Raw genomic sequence first — 16,265 nt, forward strand, 5'->3', positions numbered from 1 at the left:
TGAGAGTGGGAGCAAAACTTAATGTATTTTTTTTGTATTGTTTTTTGATTTTTGAACCAAAGGTAAACCTCTTACCTATTCTAAAAATAAATGCAATTTAAACAAAAATTCTTCATGGGAAACAAAAATTCATAGTTAAAACTACACCTGTCTCTCACCTTTGACAGCCTACATTGTTATTTTTAAAGGCTGCACCATCATTCATTTAACCAGTTTCTTACTGGATGGGCATTTAGGTGGTTCCTAGTCTTTTGCTATTACAAGCATCATTTTAATATTCTTGTGCACATAGTTTTGCATACAATGTGAGAGCATATTTGAAAGATAAACATCTGAAGTGGAAATGACTAGTTAAAGGGCGTGAACATTTAAAAGCTGATAAATATGCTCAAATCGCCCTCCAAAGACCTTACATTAATAATGTAAGATAGTCTCTATTTCAGGGGATCTCAGGTGCTGCCTGGGCTTTTGGATGTTTTAAAAGCCCCAGCGATGATTCCAATAAACCACCAGGGTGAGATGCTGGTGGTGGACACAGACCTTATGTTCAGAGACCTTCTCAAGTGTTCAGATTATTCCGTGCTTCCACCACCATGAACCAAATGCCATCGTCTTTCTCTGCGGCTGCTGCGTCACCTACTAACTGATTTCCACCCACCCACTTCCACTCCCTCCAGTTCGTCCCCCAGGCCTCCCGAGTCCTCTTTTCCAAATATGAATCTGCTCTCATCACTCGTTCCCTCTGCCTGAGATCTTTTAATGCTTCCTGAGAATCTTGGGATGAGAGAATCTTTGGCAAGGTTCACGGGACCTGCCCTGCAGCCTCATCTGGCCTGCTGTACTCCAGCTCTGAGTACTTTTTTTTAGTACCTCAGTACTTGAGTACTGAGCCAGAAGCTCTCCCACCACAGGGCTCTCTGCACAGCCATTTCTCTGCCTGGAAGACTCTTTCCTCCTTTATGACCTCCAGATGTCTCCCCGACCTCCTGGCACAGGGCCTCAAAGAACTAGGCATCTGCCGCTTTGGTCGCATCACAGTGATCACCAAACAGTTACGTGGTTGGTTTAGGTCTGTGCCCACCTCCTCACCAGAGTATGCTTGCCCGGGCTCTGATCTCCAAGAGACAATGCACTATATCCGTTCTTCTCTCCTGCATGTCCCAGCACCTAACTTAATGCCTGAAATATCACTGAGTAAAAGGAAACATTTCCTCAGTTTTCTACTCTGATAATCAAGAGTATCTAGATCCACCTCGTAGGGTTTTTGTGCAGATGTTTTACATGGGAGCGAGTGGGGTGTGGATGCTGGCGGTCAGCTGGGCTTCTCACTCTCTCCCATGCACCCGCCTTGCAGACTGCACAATTCACATTTGTTCAGCAAAAATGTTCAGTTTCTGCCTGTCTGGGTGACTCGTGGTAAATTAGAGAATGCCAAAGCTGTACTGCAGTTAACTTCCTGACCATAGGCTCTCGTGGCTGTCTACTCATCGCGTCTGGAAACCAACTCGGAGTCAGCTGCTCCCTGGAGCCAAAGGTACTCCTATCTAGGAAAGTACGTCCCTTGGTCCCCGAGAGGGACTCAATGTCATGGGTACCCTGGCCAGGGGAGAATGGTGGCATACCAGCAGTCCATTCACTCATTCAGCAAGTGTTTATGGAGCACATACTCTGTGCCAGGTACTATCCTTACTTTCAGGCTGGAAGGGACCTTGGAGATGAACTGGTTCAACTTTTTCACTTTGGAGTTGAGGAAACTCATGGTCAGAGAGGGGAAGTGACTTGCCCGAGGCCCCTTAATCTGCAGAGGTGAAATATGTCAGCTGTGCTGGGACAGAGGTGGGATTAGATCACAAATTTATCACTTCTGAGTTATCTGGTCCAGTTGCACATCCAGTGTTCATTCAGCCTAGCTCAGTAGAGTCTGCTCAGACAGACCGGTAGGTTCTGAGAAGACAAATTAAGTTTCTCAAGGGAGGCAAGGCCTCCAAATAGTTTTATGTAACTCTAAAATCTGTAAGTGATCTGTCCCGCCTGTGTCTCCAGGCTCATCTCTCCCTGGTCTCCCTCTCGCACTCAAAACTCAATACTCAGCACACGCTCAGGACCCTGGGCTTCCACGTGCTGTTTTCTGTGCCCAAGAAGAGCTCCTCCTCCAGTCTGAGTCCACCAGGTGCTGCAACAAAGAACCACACACTGGGTGGCTTATACCAGCAGAAACGTTCCTGTGTGTTTGGGTGAGAGCCCTCCTCCAGGTCACAGACTTCTTGTTGTATCCTCACATGGTGGAAAAGACCAGGGAGCTCTGTGGGGTCTCTTCTATAAAGGCACAAATCCCATTCATAAGGGCTCCACGCTCATGACCTAATTACCTCCCAAAGGCTCCACCTCCAAACACCATCAATCACCTTGAGGGGAGGTTAGGATTTCAATACATTAATTTTGGGAGGACACAAACATTCATTTCATAACACCTTCCATCTTCCATCTCTAGCTAGCTCATCAATCTCTAGGTTTCAGATCAAATATCTCTTTCTCAGGAGACTTTCTCTGGACTAGGTGACAGCCTCCTTGTCACATGCTCCTGTGGCACCTCCTCTCCCCACATGGCAACTCTCATCACATGGAATGGATGATATGTCTAATATTTTTCTTCCCTGAGAAACTTTAAACTCTGTCAGGGCAGAAACTGAACTGCATCAATCCCAGGGATGCCCATGTACAGGGATACACACTGCAGGTACAGGATAAATGTTAGTGGAGGATGAGAATGAATGGACCAAGAGCTTGAGGAGGTACCTAGACTCAAATCCAGAGACAAGAACAAGGACAGCTCAGCTGTGAACCATCACTGCAAGGAAATAGATGGCAGGACTTATGAGAAATCTCAGGATGTGGGAAGAAAACGTGTTGCCTCTAAGAGAAGTGTCTTCTTCCTTTCACAGTGAGGAGGCAGGTCCACACATTCTGATCACAATTTGTGATCAGGATGATAGGAGTTTCAGGACACAGTGAAGGTTTTTAGGGCCCCTTCTGGCAGCCTTGCACGCTGATATAGACTGTGCTCCCCGTATCTGGATCCCACATCTGGTGAGTCATGTACGTCTGTGGTGTAGTAATCACGGGGTAATGAGTTCTGTGGACTTGTACCTCTGTGGCAATGACAGAGAACAATCCTGTGTCAGGCTCCATGTAGGATATTATTAAAACCAAACTCAGGAAGAAGAAACCACATGGCTGTCTGCCTAGAGGGTAACCAAGGCCGAGAGATAAAATGACACTGTTTTCTGGCTTTTTTTAAATAATAAAACTCAGAGCAGCCACTCTTTTGTTAGCTCTGTAGAGGCTTTCACTCAGACAAACCAAGAAGCAGCTAAAATGAGGCATTCTTTTAGAGGGCATCTCATTCACTCTGGGTGAGAGATCCTGAATCAGGAGACCTGGGTTCTAGACTCAACTCTGCCACTGACTGCTAGAGCCAGCTTGGGGACACCAGTTTCCTCCATGTACCTGTTTCCCACAAAAGAAAGGGAAGATCTTTAAGCGTCCTTCTGTTCCATCAAACCTATAATGTAAATGCAAAAGGGGGAAGGTGACCTTCTTCCCTGCTATAGACTGAATTGTGTCCCCCCCGCCAAATCCATATGTCAAAGCCCTACTCCTCAATGTGATGGTATTTGTAGGTGGAGCCTTGGGGAGGTAATGAGGCTTTGATGGGGTCATGAGGGTGGGGGTCCTATGAAGGGATTAGTGCCCGTATAAGAAGAGACATCGGAGGGCTTGCTCTCTCTCTCTGCTATGTGAGGACACAGTGAGAAGGCAACTATGCGCAAGCCAAGAAGGTTCTCACTGAACCTGACTCTGCTAGTACGCTGATCTTAGACTTGCAGGCTCCAGAACTGTGAGAAAATAAACTTCTGTTGTTTAAGCCATCCAGTCCATGGTATTTTGTTACAGCAGCCTGAGCAGACTATAATACTCCTCAGTCTGTGCGTCAATACCCCCTCCCCGAGACAAGGATGGCTCCTAGAGAAAATCTGAGCAATCAAAGTTGGGAGCCCGGGCAGGAAGAAGGGAGGATGGGCTTCACTCCAGAGGCTAGGGAGTCCAAGGTGCCTGCAGGAGTCTGACAGTAACAGTGCCCACTTAGTTCCAGGGCCCGGAAACCTGGGCCTGCTCTTTATGCTTCAGAGAAATCTTATGGAAGGTTCGTGAAGGATACTTCAGGCCATCTGCTATCAAGGCTCTAAGTGGAGGCTCTTTATAAAGAGCCGAGGACACTACTACCTGCTAAGCCAGGCCTGCCTGACCCCTGGGGGCTCCCCCGTCCATAGCAGGGCTTTTCAGAAAGGTTCAGTCACGTCATCAGGCTCTGCATCATCTGGAATAGAGCTGGGAAACCTACATCCCAACCTAGTTAACTACGGCCACACTGAAAATATAGCTCATTATTACAGGACGGGCAGCCAGACTGAATCATCCTGGGGCAGACAGAAAGTCTTCAATTAGGGGAATAGCTCAACGCATAGTTATCAGCTGGTGGGGAAAATGCGTCTCTTAGGTACCACCTCCCTGAGGATAATTCTAACCCATCTGATCATCTCACAAAATTTCATATAGTCACAACCATATATAAACACACACATGAAAATTCACTTCTAATTGCATTGTTGAATATTTACTCATATGGATGATGTCACTGTACCATTAGTTACAGACTTACTTTAAATGAAAAAAGGGGCAACTTTTACAAGTGTTGGTGGTATAACCCAGATGTGGACCTGGGCAGGGAGGGAGAGGGGGCAAGTGACCATAAGGACAAGGAGCAGCATTGGTTTAGAAGGGCCGTGAGGGTTTCTCAGAAGGCCTGCAGCCATCTTATAGTCAGCTCTTGGTGATCACAGTGAGGGGGAGGACAAATGAAGGGCATGAATAACCTACGATGATCGAGAATTAAAACAAACCAATAAAAAACCGTGCATGTGGCTTTGGCGTGCTGTCACATGTCGATACAATTTGACACACCCATCCTCTTTGGGCACCCCTGATGCCCACACCCTCCAGTGCTGGCTGGAGCAGCAGTCCAGGAGGCAGCTGGGCAGGCAGCCACAAGCCAGCTAGAAAACAGATAACCTATTTGTCAGGACTCAAGAATCTGTCTCAAATGAAGGAAACATTTCTCACAGGCTGCACAGTTAGAGAGGCACACCCAGCTGTGCAGGCACTCACCTGCCTGTGTGAATGGACCACATAAAAAGGTGGATAAATTAGGTTGTGGCCACAATCATATCAGTGGTCAGGGAATTTGACCCTATAATCAGAAAGATGAGCAGGATGGAGAAGGTAAAGTATAGTCCTTTTCCTCCATTTCTGATCCCTTCTCCCAAAATGACTATTATTTTAAGTCTTTATCTTGGTCCGTTTAAAAACACGATTGCAGGGCAGCAAACGCGACTCAAAAGAAGGTCTGGAAGCTTTTGTTTTTGTTTTTTAACTCAATGGAGACCGAAGTTGGGACCAGCTGCGAGGAAGAACATACCGGGGAAACATCACTGCCAACCTCGCCATCTGCTGCCACATTATCCGGATGGGAGAGGGAACTTCTCAGGAGCCTCCCCTTCTCCCAGAGCTGACTTTGGAGTCACCCGGACCAGAGTTTGAACTCGCTATCTAATAGCTGATGATCTGAGACTTTTAATTTGAGCTGCATTTTCTCGCTGCAGAATGGGGATTCAGCAGGGCTGCAGGAACGCGAGAATGCCTGTGCTTATTAGCACATGTCAGCAGTCAGCAATGCGCCCCCGGTATTATAATACTTGTGCGACCCCGGCTGACTGCCACTTTCAGACGGATTGCTGAGGTAGAGAAGTGAGAGCTAAGAAACAGGGCTCGGTCCGGCTTCAAAATTACCACGAGACAGACTAGAAATAGGAAAAAGCCATCTCGGGGAGCTGGACGAGGAAGGTGGGGGCAGGGAAGCAGCACCAGGGCTCAGGCCGCTGGCAGAGGCCTTTCTGCACGGTGACTCGGGCCAGCGAACGCCGCAGCTGACGCGCGGGCACTGCTCGTCTGGCAGCAAACCCCACCCGCGAGTCGCCCGCGCAAAGTCCAGCTTTGTGCTGGACCTCGGAACACTTACTGGCACAGGTCTTCCCATCACTGCGGAGCACATGTCCCTCGGGACACTGACAAGCGAAGGATCCGTCCGTGTTGACGCAGGAGTATTCGCAGCCATGGTCGCTCAGCAAGCAATAATCGGCCCCTGCAAGACCCAACGAGCAGCAGACGCCATCAGCGAGGCCTCTGGGCTACTGATGATAGGAATTAAGTGACCATCATGCTTTCCTACCCCACCTCATCTCCAGGCATGCGGTCCCCCTGGAGCAGAGAAAAGGACAGAGGAAAGAAAGGACCGCGCCATGCAGTCCTCTGCAGTCCTCCCCGTTTCCACTCCTGTTACAAACCTCTCCCTTATCAGGAAGCGTGGAGCGGGACTCACGGGAGCAGGTCTTGAGGTCCTCGTTGATGAGGAAGCCCTCCGAGCACTGGCAGACGAAGGACTCCTCGGTGTTCAGACACAGGTGCTCACAGCCATGGTCCTGCTGCGCGCAATGATCCACCCCTGCGGTCGTCACACACGGACACGAAGTAACGCGCGGGGACAGCGCCCACCGGGAACCGGGCGTTAAACCACAAAACCTCCTCAGAGGGAGCCCCTGGGGAGCCTTGCACTTTATTCTACCCTGTGCAACTGGCCTCTCTGGAAAATCAGCCTCTTATGTTTGGTTTTCTTCGCATTACTTTGCAGAGTAAAGTGCCTACAACTCTTGTGTTGGTGTTAATGACAGCGGCCCTCTGTGCCAGGCCTTGGCACCATAATCTGTAACCCTCGGGGCAAGGCTGAGAGCAGGTGCCAGCCCCAGCTCACAGGGAGGAAAGTGAGGCTCAGGAAGCTCAAGCTCCTCGTCCAAAGCCACACAGCTGACAGAGCAGGGCTTAAGAACGAGGGTTCCAGCATCAGACTACTGGGGCTCAAGTCCCACCTCCACCACTGCCTAGCCATGGGACGCTGTGCAGTCACTTGACCTCTCTACCATCATTTTCTGACTTGAGAAATGGAGATGATGACGCCGCTTTCTTAGAGGAATGGGTGAGGAGCAGAGGAGGTGATACATGTAAAGCCTTGGGAACAGTAGCTGGCAGTTACCATGTAATGTTTTTTATTATTAAGTAGTGCTGAGTAAGAATTAAATAGTTTTCTTTCTATTTGAAAATGAAAAAGTCCCCCACCCACCGCCATGATTAGGATATCCAGATTCAGAAAACAAACCAAAGCCTGCGCCTGCATGTGTGGCCGATCCTGGCACCCTAGTGCCGCACAGCTGGCCCCGTTGGGCAGAGAGCACTGCAGGACAGTGAACACACAGCTGTGGTGAACCACTCCCACCGACAGCCGGGCAGGCTGCTTCCCAGATTGCCTTGGTGGAGAAAATGCAACCCCAGAGACTGGAGACATGCAGGAGGCCTTGTGCAGGGCATTGAGTGGGCTTCTTTGACTCTCGCAGGGCCTAGGACTGATGCCTTCTGGAACATTCCTACTGCAAATACTTGCAGGATCCCAGGAGCCAGAGGCCTGTATTCACATCCTGGTTCCACCATTTACCAGTCATGTGATCCTGGGAAAGTTACTTAATCTTTTTGTGCCACTGTTTCCCCACTTTAAATAGGGATAAGAATGTAGATGCCTTACAAACCTGTTGTGAGTGTCTGGAAAATGCTCACACCAGTGCCTGCACAGAGCGTGCACCCCATAACGGCTTGCTGTCATTATGGCCTGGGGATCCCTGAGTCCTCAAGGGGGATAGGATACCATGACTTTCTCTGGGGCCTCCTGGGAAGAAATGGCTTGGTTTATACTTTCTTGAAGCTGACTAGGTGGTCCTTCTTATGAGATCCCAGAGAGAAAGAACGTCCCAAAGTCCTTTGGCCCCTCCTCTGAGCTCTTCTAGGTCCTCCACAGCATGCTGGGTGGGAGAGGCAGGCCATGGCCCCTGGGGCTCTAGGTGGGCTCAGCCAGGTCATGCCTAGCCTGCCCCAGGACACCTACCAGGACCGTCAGCCGGCAGACCCTACATTCCCCGAACAGAGTAGAATGTACACAGGTCCGTTACCACAGCGCATCTCCTTGTCGAGGGGAAGACCTCCTGCTCCTTACTCACTTCTCATAGGGACTCAGAGATATCCCAAGGCAAATGCACAGCAGCTCCAACTTTCTGGTTCAGAAAACTTTGACCTCTGAGATCAGTCCTTAGAAAGCCTACTTGAGGCACTTTGTTCTCTCTGAAGACTGAAGGGGCACAAGTTTTCCTAAGGACTGCTCTGTACCTAATACTTCATCTCTGAAACTTCCCCTCTTGGCAATTTAAGGTCCAAATGCTGAACAGCTGCACTGTCTTCATTCACAGTATAGTTCTGTCTCCAAAGCTGGAGCAGATGTGTGGCTTGCTGTGTGAAAAGCCACACAAAGGGCCCCTTCTATGCCGGCCATGTCACCAAGCTCCTCTCCCAGCATACCAGGGTCACAGGCATTCACCACAGCGCTCAGGTGCCCCCACCCCTACTGGCCTGGACCAGTGCAGACTGTGCCTCATAAAAAACAGTGGAACTGTCCAGCTGGCAAAGCCTGCAAGTTTCCATGCATTTACATCACCAAATGGAGCTTTGTTGTGTCTCTAACACAAGAAAACTAAGAAAAGACTTTCACAAAAGTCCCATGTTTCTCAGCTCTGCCCTTAGATCAGCTCTGTGGTAGCGCAACCGCTTTCTGAGCTCTGTCCCTTTCAACCTTTTGTTCCAATTTGGGGACAGCACTGGTCACTCTCCCAGGCTCTGTGATAATAATGAACTACTATCTGTAATTGTGTTTTCCCTGTGCCAGGCATAATGCTAAGAGATTAAAATGGTCCTGATTATTTTCCTCAACAACTCTAAAAGATCAGTCCCGTTAGTACCGTAGCTTTTTCAAACAGATGGGGAAGTCAAAGCCTGGCTAAGTCAAGGCACTGCCCTGGGTCACACGTGTAGTGTGCGGTAGAGCTTGGACTTGGACTCAGGCCAGTCTGACTGAATCGATGCTCTCAACAGCAAATAATAATATTAGCTAATATTTACTGAGTGCTTATTACATGTCTAGCAGCACTTTCCAACTGTTTGATATGTATTGATTCTTTTAATCCTCAAACCCAATCTATGAGGTGGGTAACACTAAGAGTCCCATTTTGTGGATCATGAAACTGAGGCAAGGAAGGTGAAGCCTGTCGGATCACCGGGCCCGCGGGAAGCTCAGGAGCTTCCGAAGTGGCTGGCTGCTAGTCAGTCTGGGGCCTGCTGCGGACCTTCCCTCCGGCCAGCATCCCCAGCCCGGGGCACACTCACGGCTGCAGGTCTTGCCGTTGGGGTCCAGGGTGTAGCCCCGGCGGCAGCGGCAGTAGTACCCCTCCGCCGTGTTGGCGCATTCGTGCTCGCAGCCCGGCTTGCTCAGCGCGCAGTAGTTGATTCCTGAGGGGAGAAAGGGCACTTCAGGCTCTGCGCTTCTCCCAGGGCTGTGAGGTCAGCCCCTTGCAGTAAATATTTAGTAAATGAGGTGATCTGTAGGACACAGGAAAAAATAGCTCCTTTTCTCCGGGAGCCGACTTGAAACAGACCCTGGTACCTGACATGTATTCCCAGAATAGGTCTTTTTCCCCTTTGATGGCCAAAGAGCTGAGAAATGAGTTGAGTGCTACAGTCCCCAACCTAGCCCCTTAAATGAAAGATGGAAAAGCTGAGAAAAACCTGATCTTCTCGTCTTCCAGTTAACCTGATCACTAGAGCTCAAAGCATGTAGGGAGCTGCCATCTGCAGTGGCATCTGACAGTGGCATTGGACAGCACAAAGTAGAATAAACAAAAGCTGATCTTGAAAGTTATCCAGCTACTTAGGAGAGGCAGAAAATGGCAGTTACATTAAAGAAGAGTCCAAGTGCTTAATGTCACTCAGGCCATGACAGCATCCACGCCAAAAACCTGGAGAAGATACATGTGTCTCTGATGCTGCTCCAGGGGTTCAGTTTTGTCCCACAGTAATATTCGCGCCCCCATCCAGGCTGTTGAGCAGTTTTGCTGTTCAGCAGCCAATTAGCAGTTTCATTTCCTGGTAGAATATGCTAAAACCACAAGACCTCACACGGAACAGGCGATGGGAGAGATGGAGATCTGTAAGCTTGTGGAGGGCCTTTAAGAGTCTGGTATAGGGGAGAAAGGTCACCACCAATGTCAGTGGCCAGGCTGGATTGGTTTAACTGCATTGTTCTTTTTTCTGGGAATGTGGCAGACACTGCTGGTTGCCTTGCCAACAACCATTACCCTGTCTTCTTGGGGCTAGAACCCTGACCCTCAAGATATGAAGCACAGCTGACCTAAGCCAGCATGGCAACCATGTTCTCCTTTGCCAGTGATTGGTCAAGGGTGGGGCTATGCCCTAGTTCTGAGACATAAGGAGAAATTTATTGGGGCCCCTAAGGAAAGATTTTCCTTCCCGAAACAACAAAGATGTATGAAGAGAAATGCCTTTTTCTATCCTCTTTCATTTCTGTCTTTGGATCTAGTTATGATTCCTGGAGCTGCAGCAGCTGTCTTACAGCAATGAGGTGACAGATGTGAGGGTGAAAAGTCAACATGCTATAGCAGAGTAAAGGGACAGAAAGAGTCTGGGTTCCTGATAGCATCACTGAGTCACTGAGCCGACCCTGGGATCAACCATCTCTGGGTCTGTTAGGTAAAAGCAAATGTCCTTAAATTGCTTAAGGTACCATGAGTTGGATTTTCTGTTTTGCATGACTAAAAAGCACCATAACTGATACAAGGGAAATGATCTGAAGCCAGGAAGTAATGAACTGAGAAAGAACACATTTTATTTTTATTATATCTCTGCCCCAAAAGCATTTGAGGAGATGTACATACACAAATAACCTGAAGACAGAACACACATCTGCCTCTTGCTTCAATGACTCTTCACTGCTGTCGTTAACCTCTATCTTCCTTCACAGTCAGCAAAACATCATTCCCTCCTTAACACCCTTGGTGAGACCGCTCCAGGAAGTCAGCTCTTTCTACAGGACCTCTCTCACAGCATTCATCAAAATGGTCATGTAGCTTGCACGCGTCTGCGTGTGTGTGTGTGTGAGATGCCTCAATACCCGCTTCACAGACTGAGTTCCACAAGCAGGGACTATATTATTTTTGTCTTTCTAATGACTGCATCATTAGAAGCAGTCCAATAATAAAGTTACCAATGACAATTACAGTTGCTATCATTTTGTAAGCACCTCTAAGTGCTTAAGAGTTTCACTTGACTCTAAAAGTATGTGCTATTATTTTCCGTATTTTAAAGATGAGGAAACAGGGGTTTTGAAGAGGTTAGTAACTTACTTAAGATCCCACGGCTAGTTAAAATGCAGCTGTGAAAAAGGAACCCACACCTGAGGGACCGCAGACCCATCCTTTAAAGGGTCTATGATCTGCCCTCTCGGGTAGCAGGTGAGGGACCTGTCCACATCACAGATTATGAGAAGTGGCCGCAGACTGAGCACACAGAAAGCACTCCCATGACATGCCTCAGAGAAGAGATGCCACTACGACTGTCACTGACCCCTTGATACTCTCTCCATAACCCATCCATCCTGCAGGAGGAAAGGCAGAATATGGTTAGCCGTGTGCAGTTTCATTTCATTAGCCTGGAACGAATCAACAGCCTTGTGTGGAACAGACTGAATGCCAGGAAATAAGCAAAGAGCCTCAATGAAGAAAAATAGGCCCGGCAAGAAAACATTGGCCACAAACAGATAACCAACCAACCAAGCAAACAGACACAGAACACAAAGTCTGAGGCCACAGTCTGGGGCCACATAGTGTACAGCCTGCAGGAAATCACCTCATTATACCATCAGAGAAAGGTGAAATTGTCTTCAGCAAATGCTGTTTCAAAAAGTCAGCATTCAGCTACTATTAAAGCAGTATGGAAGTTCCCTCCAAATTTAAACATAGAATTACCATTTGACCCACCAATTTTATTCCTAGATATACACCCAAAAGAACTGAATGCAGGGACTCAAACAGATATGTGTATACCCACATTCATAGCAGCATTATGCCCAACAGCCAAAAGGTGGAAGCAACCTAAGTGTCTATTGACAGATAAACAAGTAAACAATATGTGGTATAGACATACAATGGACTATTATTCAGCCTTAAAAAGGAAAAAAATTCTGACACATGTTACAACATAGGTGAACCTTGAAGACATTATGCTAAGTGAAATAAGCAAAAAGACAAATATTATATGATTTGGCTTATGAGGTACCCAGAGTAGTCAAATTCATAGAGATAGAAAATAGAAGGGTGGTTGCCAGGGCCCAGGGGAGAGAGGGTTGAGGTGCTATTGTTTAATGGGTACGGGATTTCAGTTCGGGGGGTAAAAAAGCTCTGCAACTGGGTGATGATGGTTGCACAATAATGTGAATATAAGTAATACCACTGAACTGAACACTTAAAAATGGTTACATGGGAAATTTTGTTATATATATTTTACCACAGTTTTTAAAAAGCCAGCATTGTCTTTAAGAAGGATACATACCAAATAATTAAACTGAAAAACATTTAGATTCTTGAAGAGGTTATTACTCAGCTATCTGGCAAACAGCAATTCAAAAACAACTCCTCTCCAAATGGTTCTTCATAGTGCAGGTTTAACTGTAGACCTTTGCTTTCTTTACATGCTTGAGTCATTTCTTCACATGTGTGTCACTTAGGTATGCATTCACTCACTCATTCATTCATTCATTCAGTATTTATTGAGTAGCCACTATGCACCCATATCTGGTTCAGCCTCCTCACTAACTGTGAAGTGCTACATATGGGCCAGGCCTGAGTGTAGCTTTATCTGGTAAATCTCAGAGTGTCCATAAACTCCTGTGAGGTCAGACGGCTGAACTGTCAGATAGCAAAATAAATAGTGCTTATAAGTTGGAGACCGCACTGAGAAGTAACACATAAAAACAGGAAGGATCAGTGACCCCAGCGAGTAAATCATAATGCCAACTGAGTAGCACAGATAGTTTCAGAAAAATCAGACTGATAGCAAATGCTCAAGCAGGAAGTCATGTTCCTTTGGTTTAGGAAATCCAGTGCTGAAAAGTAAAGCAGCCTGTCCAAGGTCGCACGGCCAGTATGAGTGATACTGCCAGGTCTCCCAGCTCAGTGCCACCTGTGGACACCATCCCAGGTCTTTAGGGTGTGATATCTTTGGCTACAGGGAGCACAGGCCATGGTGCCAGCACGAGCAGTCCTGGAGCCCAGCATGCAGGTCACACTGATAACTGAGTCCACCCCGGGGCCCCACCTAGACAGCCAGGCCGGTCGCGGCGCCTGCACGTTGCACCACCACCTTAATAATTTATGCTTTAAATCAATGACAGGACTTTTCAGAAAAAGAAACTGTGCCCAGATGAAGAGGAAGAACAAATCCTGGCACAGAATCTTTTCTTTAGTAGAACTGTTTGAACTTTTTCCCAGTTTAATTGGATGACATCAAATTCCTTTGAAAAATAGATTTCTTATTAGATTTGAAAATAGCTCACATCCATTAACTGACTCTTAAATGTAAATGGCTGTACCCTGAGCTCAAGATTCATAATACTTTTGAGATCTTCAGACTCCTAATAACAAACTCCAGATTTTAAACCCAATTTCTTTGCTTCCCTCTTCCATGTAATGCTCCAGAGAGACGGTGAGTGCTGTCTGCCATAAACAACCGAGTGCAAACATCGTCAGGGGCAGCTCTAAGAGGCTGACCTCAGGAGGAAGGTCAGGTCTGCAGCAAAGACAATGGAAAATGTAACTATGAGGCAGGATATTGGGAGAAGGACATTGGGTTTTAGGAACAAATTCCATTTTTTTTTGGATGAAAAAGTAGGGCACCTGGATAAAGAGGAAATGGAGCTATAATTGCTGAATATATACGTGAATGAGCATTAGGGACTTTGGACTGGGCCCGAATCTGCAAACCGGCCCATCTGTGGACCATTTTGTGGTGGTCAAACTACTTACTCCCAAATGGTCACTTCCTTTCCACTCGCCCTTCTGTACTTGGCCTCCTTCCTCCCTTGATAGTGATATGTGCACTGCCTTGGACCCTCCTCTTATTCCTAGTGCCTCGCCAGGCAAGATGTGGAGGGAGTGGCAGAGATGGAGGGAATCTTAGATAATTGGTACGAGATGTCGAGCTTCAAGCAGATTCCCTCTGCTGATGGCCACTTGTTTCCTCTTCCCTTCATTAGTAACGCACAATGAAGCTTGCAACCACAATGAGAGTCTGAGATGAACCAGATCTAATTATCTCCCACATATTTATGGAGTTTTGGTCCATAAATATGAATCCTGTGAGTGGGTGTAGTCAGTCACGGACACACTCAACCCTAGAAAAAGGTGTGAATAGCACAGAGAGGAGTGGCCAAGCCAGAAAAGTTGGCCCTCCAACATATTGTATGCATGTGTGGTCTAATGGAAAATATTCCATTTAATTGTTTTCACATTCTGAATGCTCTCAGTTAAAATTCCCACTTCATGCTTGAATGTTTCCAGGGTTTGTACCCAGGCAAGAGAGTGGGAATTATTTTTCATAAGGCCAGCTCTGTTTCAAAATATGGGCTCTGCACCATCTGCCAGTGTTCAAGGTTTAACACTTATGAGAGTGAGCATCTAAGTCCGTATGTGCTGTAAGCAGAACGTGGCTTATCTGGATTCAGTCACACAGCCTGCAGTCCTTTTCAAAAAAGATACACAATCAAATCTTTGAAAACTCAGTCCTGTGATGCAGAACTGCTGTACATATCACCAAGAAGTAGATGAAGGAGCACATGAGGATATACATACTAAACGGGTTCTGTGCACCACACTGCCGGGAGAACGCAAACGATACAGTGTGTCCAAGTATGGGCTATGGGAATACTTTATGAAAAAATTCACAACTTGCCTGTCTTTAAAAGGCCATCTTTCCAACAAGATTGAGTAATTCACATAATAGCTGCAATTTCTCCAGAAAGACAAATCTCAGAGAGATTCATTTACTGATTCATTCATTCATTCAATAAATACCGTGTTGTATATACTTATATGTACTAAAACCTAGAGGTGTCGAAGATTTAAGAATGAGGAAAAGATAAGAATCTCTGTCCTTGTGGACTTCCCATTCTAGTGGTCTCTCGGGGAGAGTCTGGTTTAAAGAGATTCCATTGGGGTCCATGCTCCAGATTCCCGACAGGTCCCTTGATGTGCCAGATGACAGGCATTTGAATCACATCCTTAATATCACCCTGCTGACACCACTGATGTACCCCTTGAATGGTGTGGGGTTGCTCCATAGTCTTTTTATTTCTTCCTTCCTATCAAAGAGGACAGAGCTGCAATTTCCCCCCCTTAGCAGCTATCAAGTGTCTTATCTTGCAGGACTGAAAGAAACCACCTCCTTTTACCTCTTGTCTCTGGGCCCAGCCTTTTGTTCTCAAAGTTCTAAATGCGAGTTGTGGGGGTAAGGAGGAGGGAGAGTGCACCCCACTTTAGATCTGCGAGCTTCGGGTTGGGCCTCGACATTGCTAAATGAATCCAACAGGCAGACCTAGTCTATTCAATCTCTAATAATCATCTCCATCACAGGATCAGGTGAGACAAAGGTAAAAAAAAGGGCAGAATAATATTGGTAAGCATAAATGCTGCATACAAATATACCTTGCTCGAGTCTTGCAGTGTAAAGGAAAACTAGGGGCATTTAGTGGAACAAGCCCTTCTCCAATACCCGGGGCCACTTACTTCTGCAGGTTTTCTTATCTGGATTCAGGGTAAAGCCTTTTAGGCAGCGGCATGAATAGGAATCATCTGTGTTAACACACTCATGCTGACACCCATGATCAGGTGAGGCACAGTAGTCTATCTCTGAAAAGAAAGAAATATCATATTAATGATGAACAAAACAATAAATCTAGCATAAGACAACCAAGGGATTTTCAGTCTTAACTTTTCCCGAACAGATAAATTCCCATGACCTCAAACACTTTTCCATGTTTAGCGATATGGCCCCCCAGGAAGAGAACTTTCTTGACATGTTACAAAATGTTTATACAACAAACGAAAGATGCTTTCCTGTTTGGGGTTCATGCAAGAGCCCTAAAATGAATG

At 46.9% G+C, this 16,265-nt stretch overlaps 1 protein-coding gene across 3 annotated transcripts in view; it reads right to left on the reverse strand.

The window, feature by feature from the left end:
* MATN2 (matrilin 2) overlaps positions 1 to 16,265 on the reverse strand; it is a 132,219-nt gene that overhangs the window by 17,775 nt on the left and 98,179 nt on the right. For 2 of the 3 annotated variants that reach the window (XM_006916660.2, XM_015592967.1), the window contains exons 7-10: positions 15,900 to 16,022; positions 9,433 to 9,555; positions 6,497 to 6,619; positions 6,137 to 6,259 (exon numbers count right to left, since the gene is read on the reverse strand). In XM_006916660.2, coding sequence (XP_006916722.1) covers positions 6,137 to 6,259; positions 6,497 to 6,619; positions 9,433 to 9,555; positions 15,900 to 16,022 — 492 coding nt within the window. The remainder of the gene's footprint in view (positions 1 to 6,136; positions 6,260 to 6,496; positions 6,620 to 9,432; positions 9,556 to 15,899; positions 16,023 to 16,265) is intronic. The other variant, XM_025050139.1, reaches the window with a different exon arrangement.

The sequence above is a fragment of the Pteropus alecto genome, unplaced genomic scaffold (genome assembly GCF_000325575.1).
Source record: "Pteropus alecto unplaced genomic scaffold, ASM32557v1 scaffold164, whole genome shotgun sequence".
NCBI classification, from domain to species: Eukaryota; Metazoa; Chordata; class Mammalia; order Chiroptera; family Pteropodidae; genus Pteropus; species Pteropus alecto.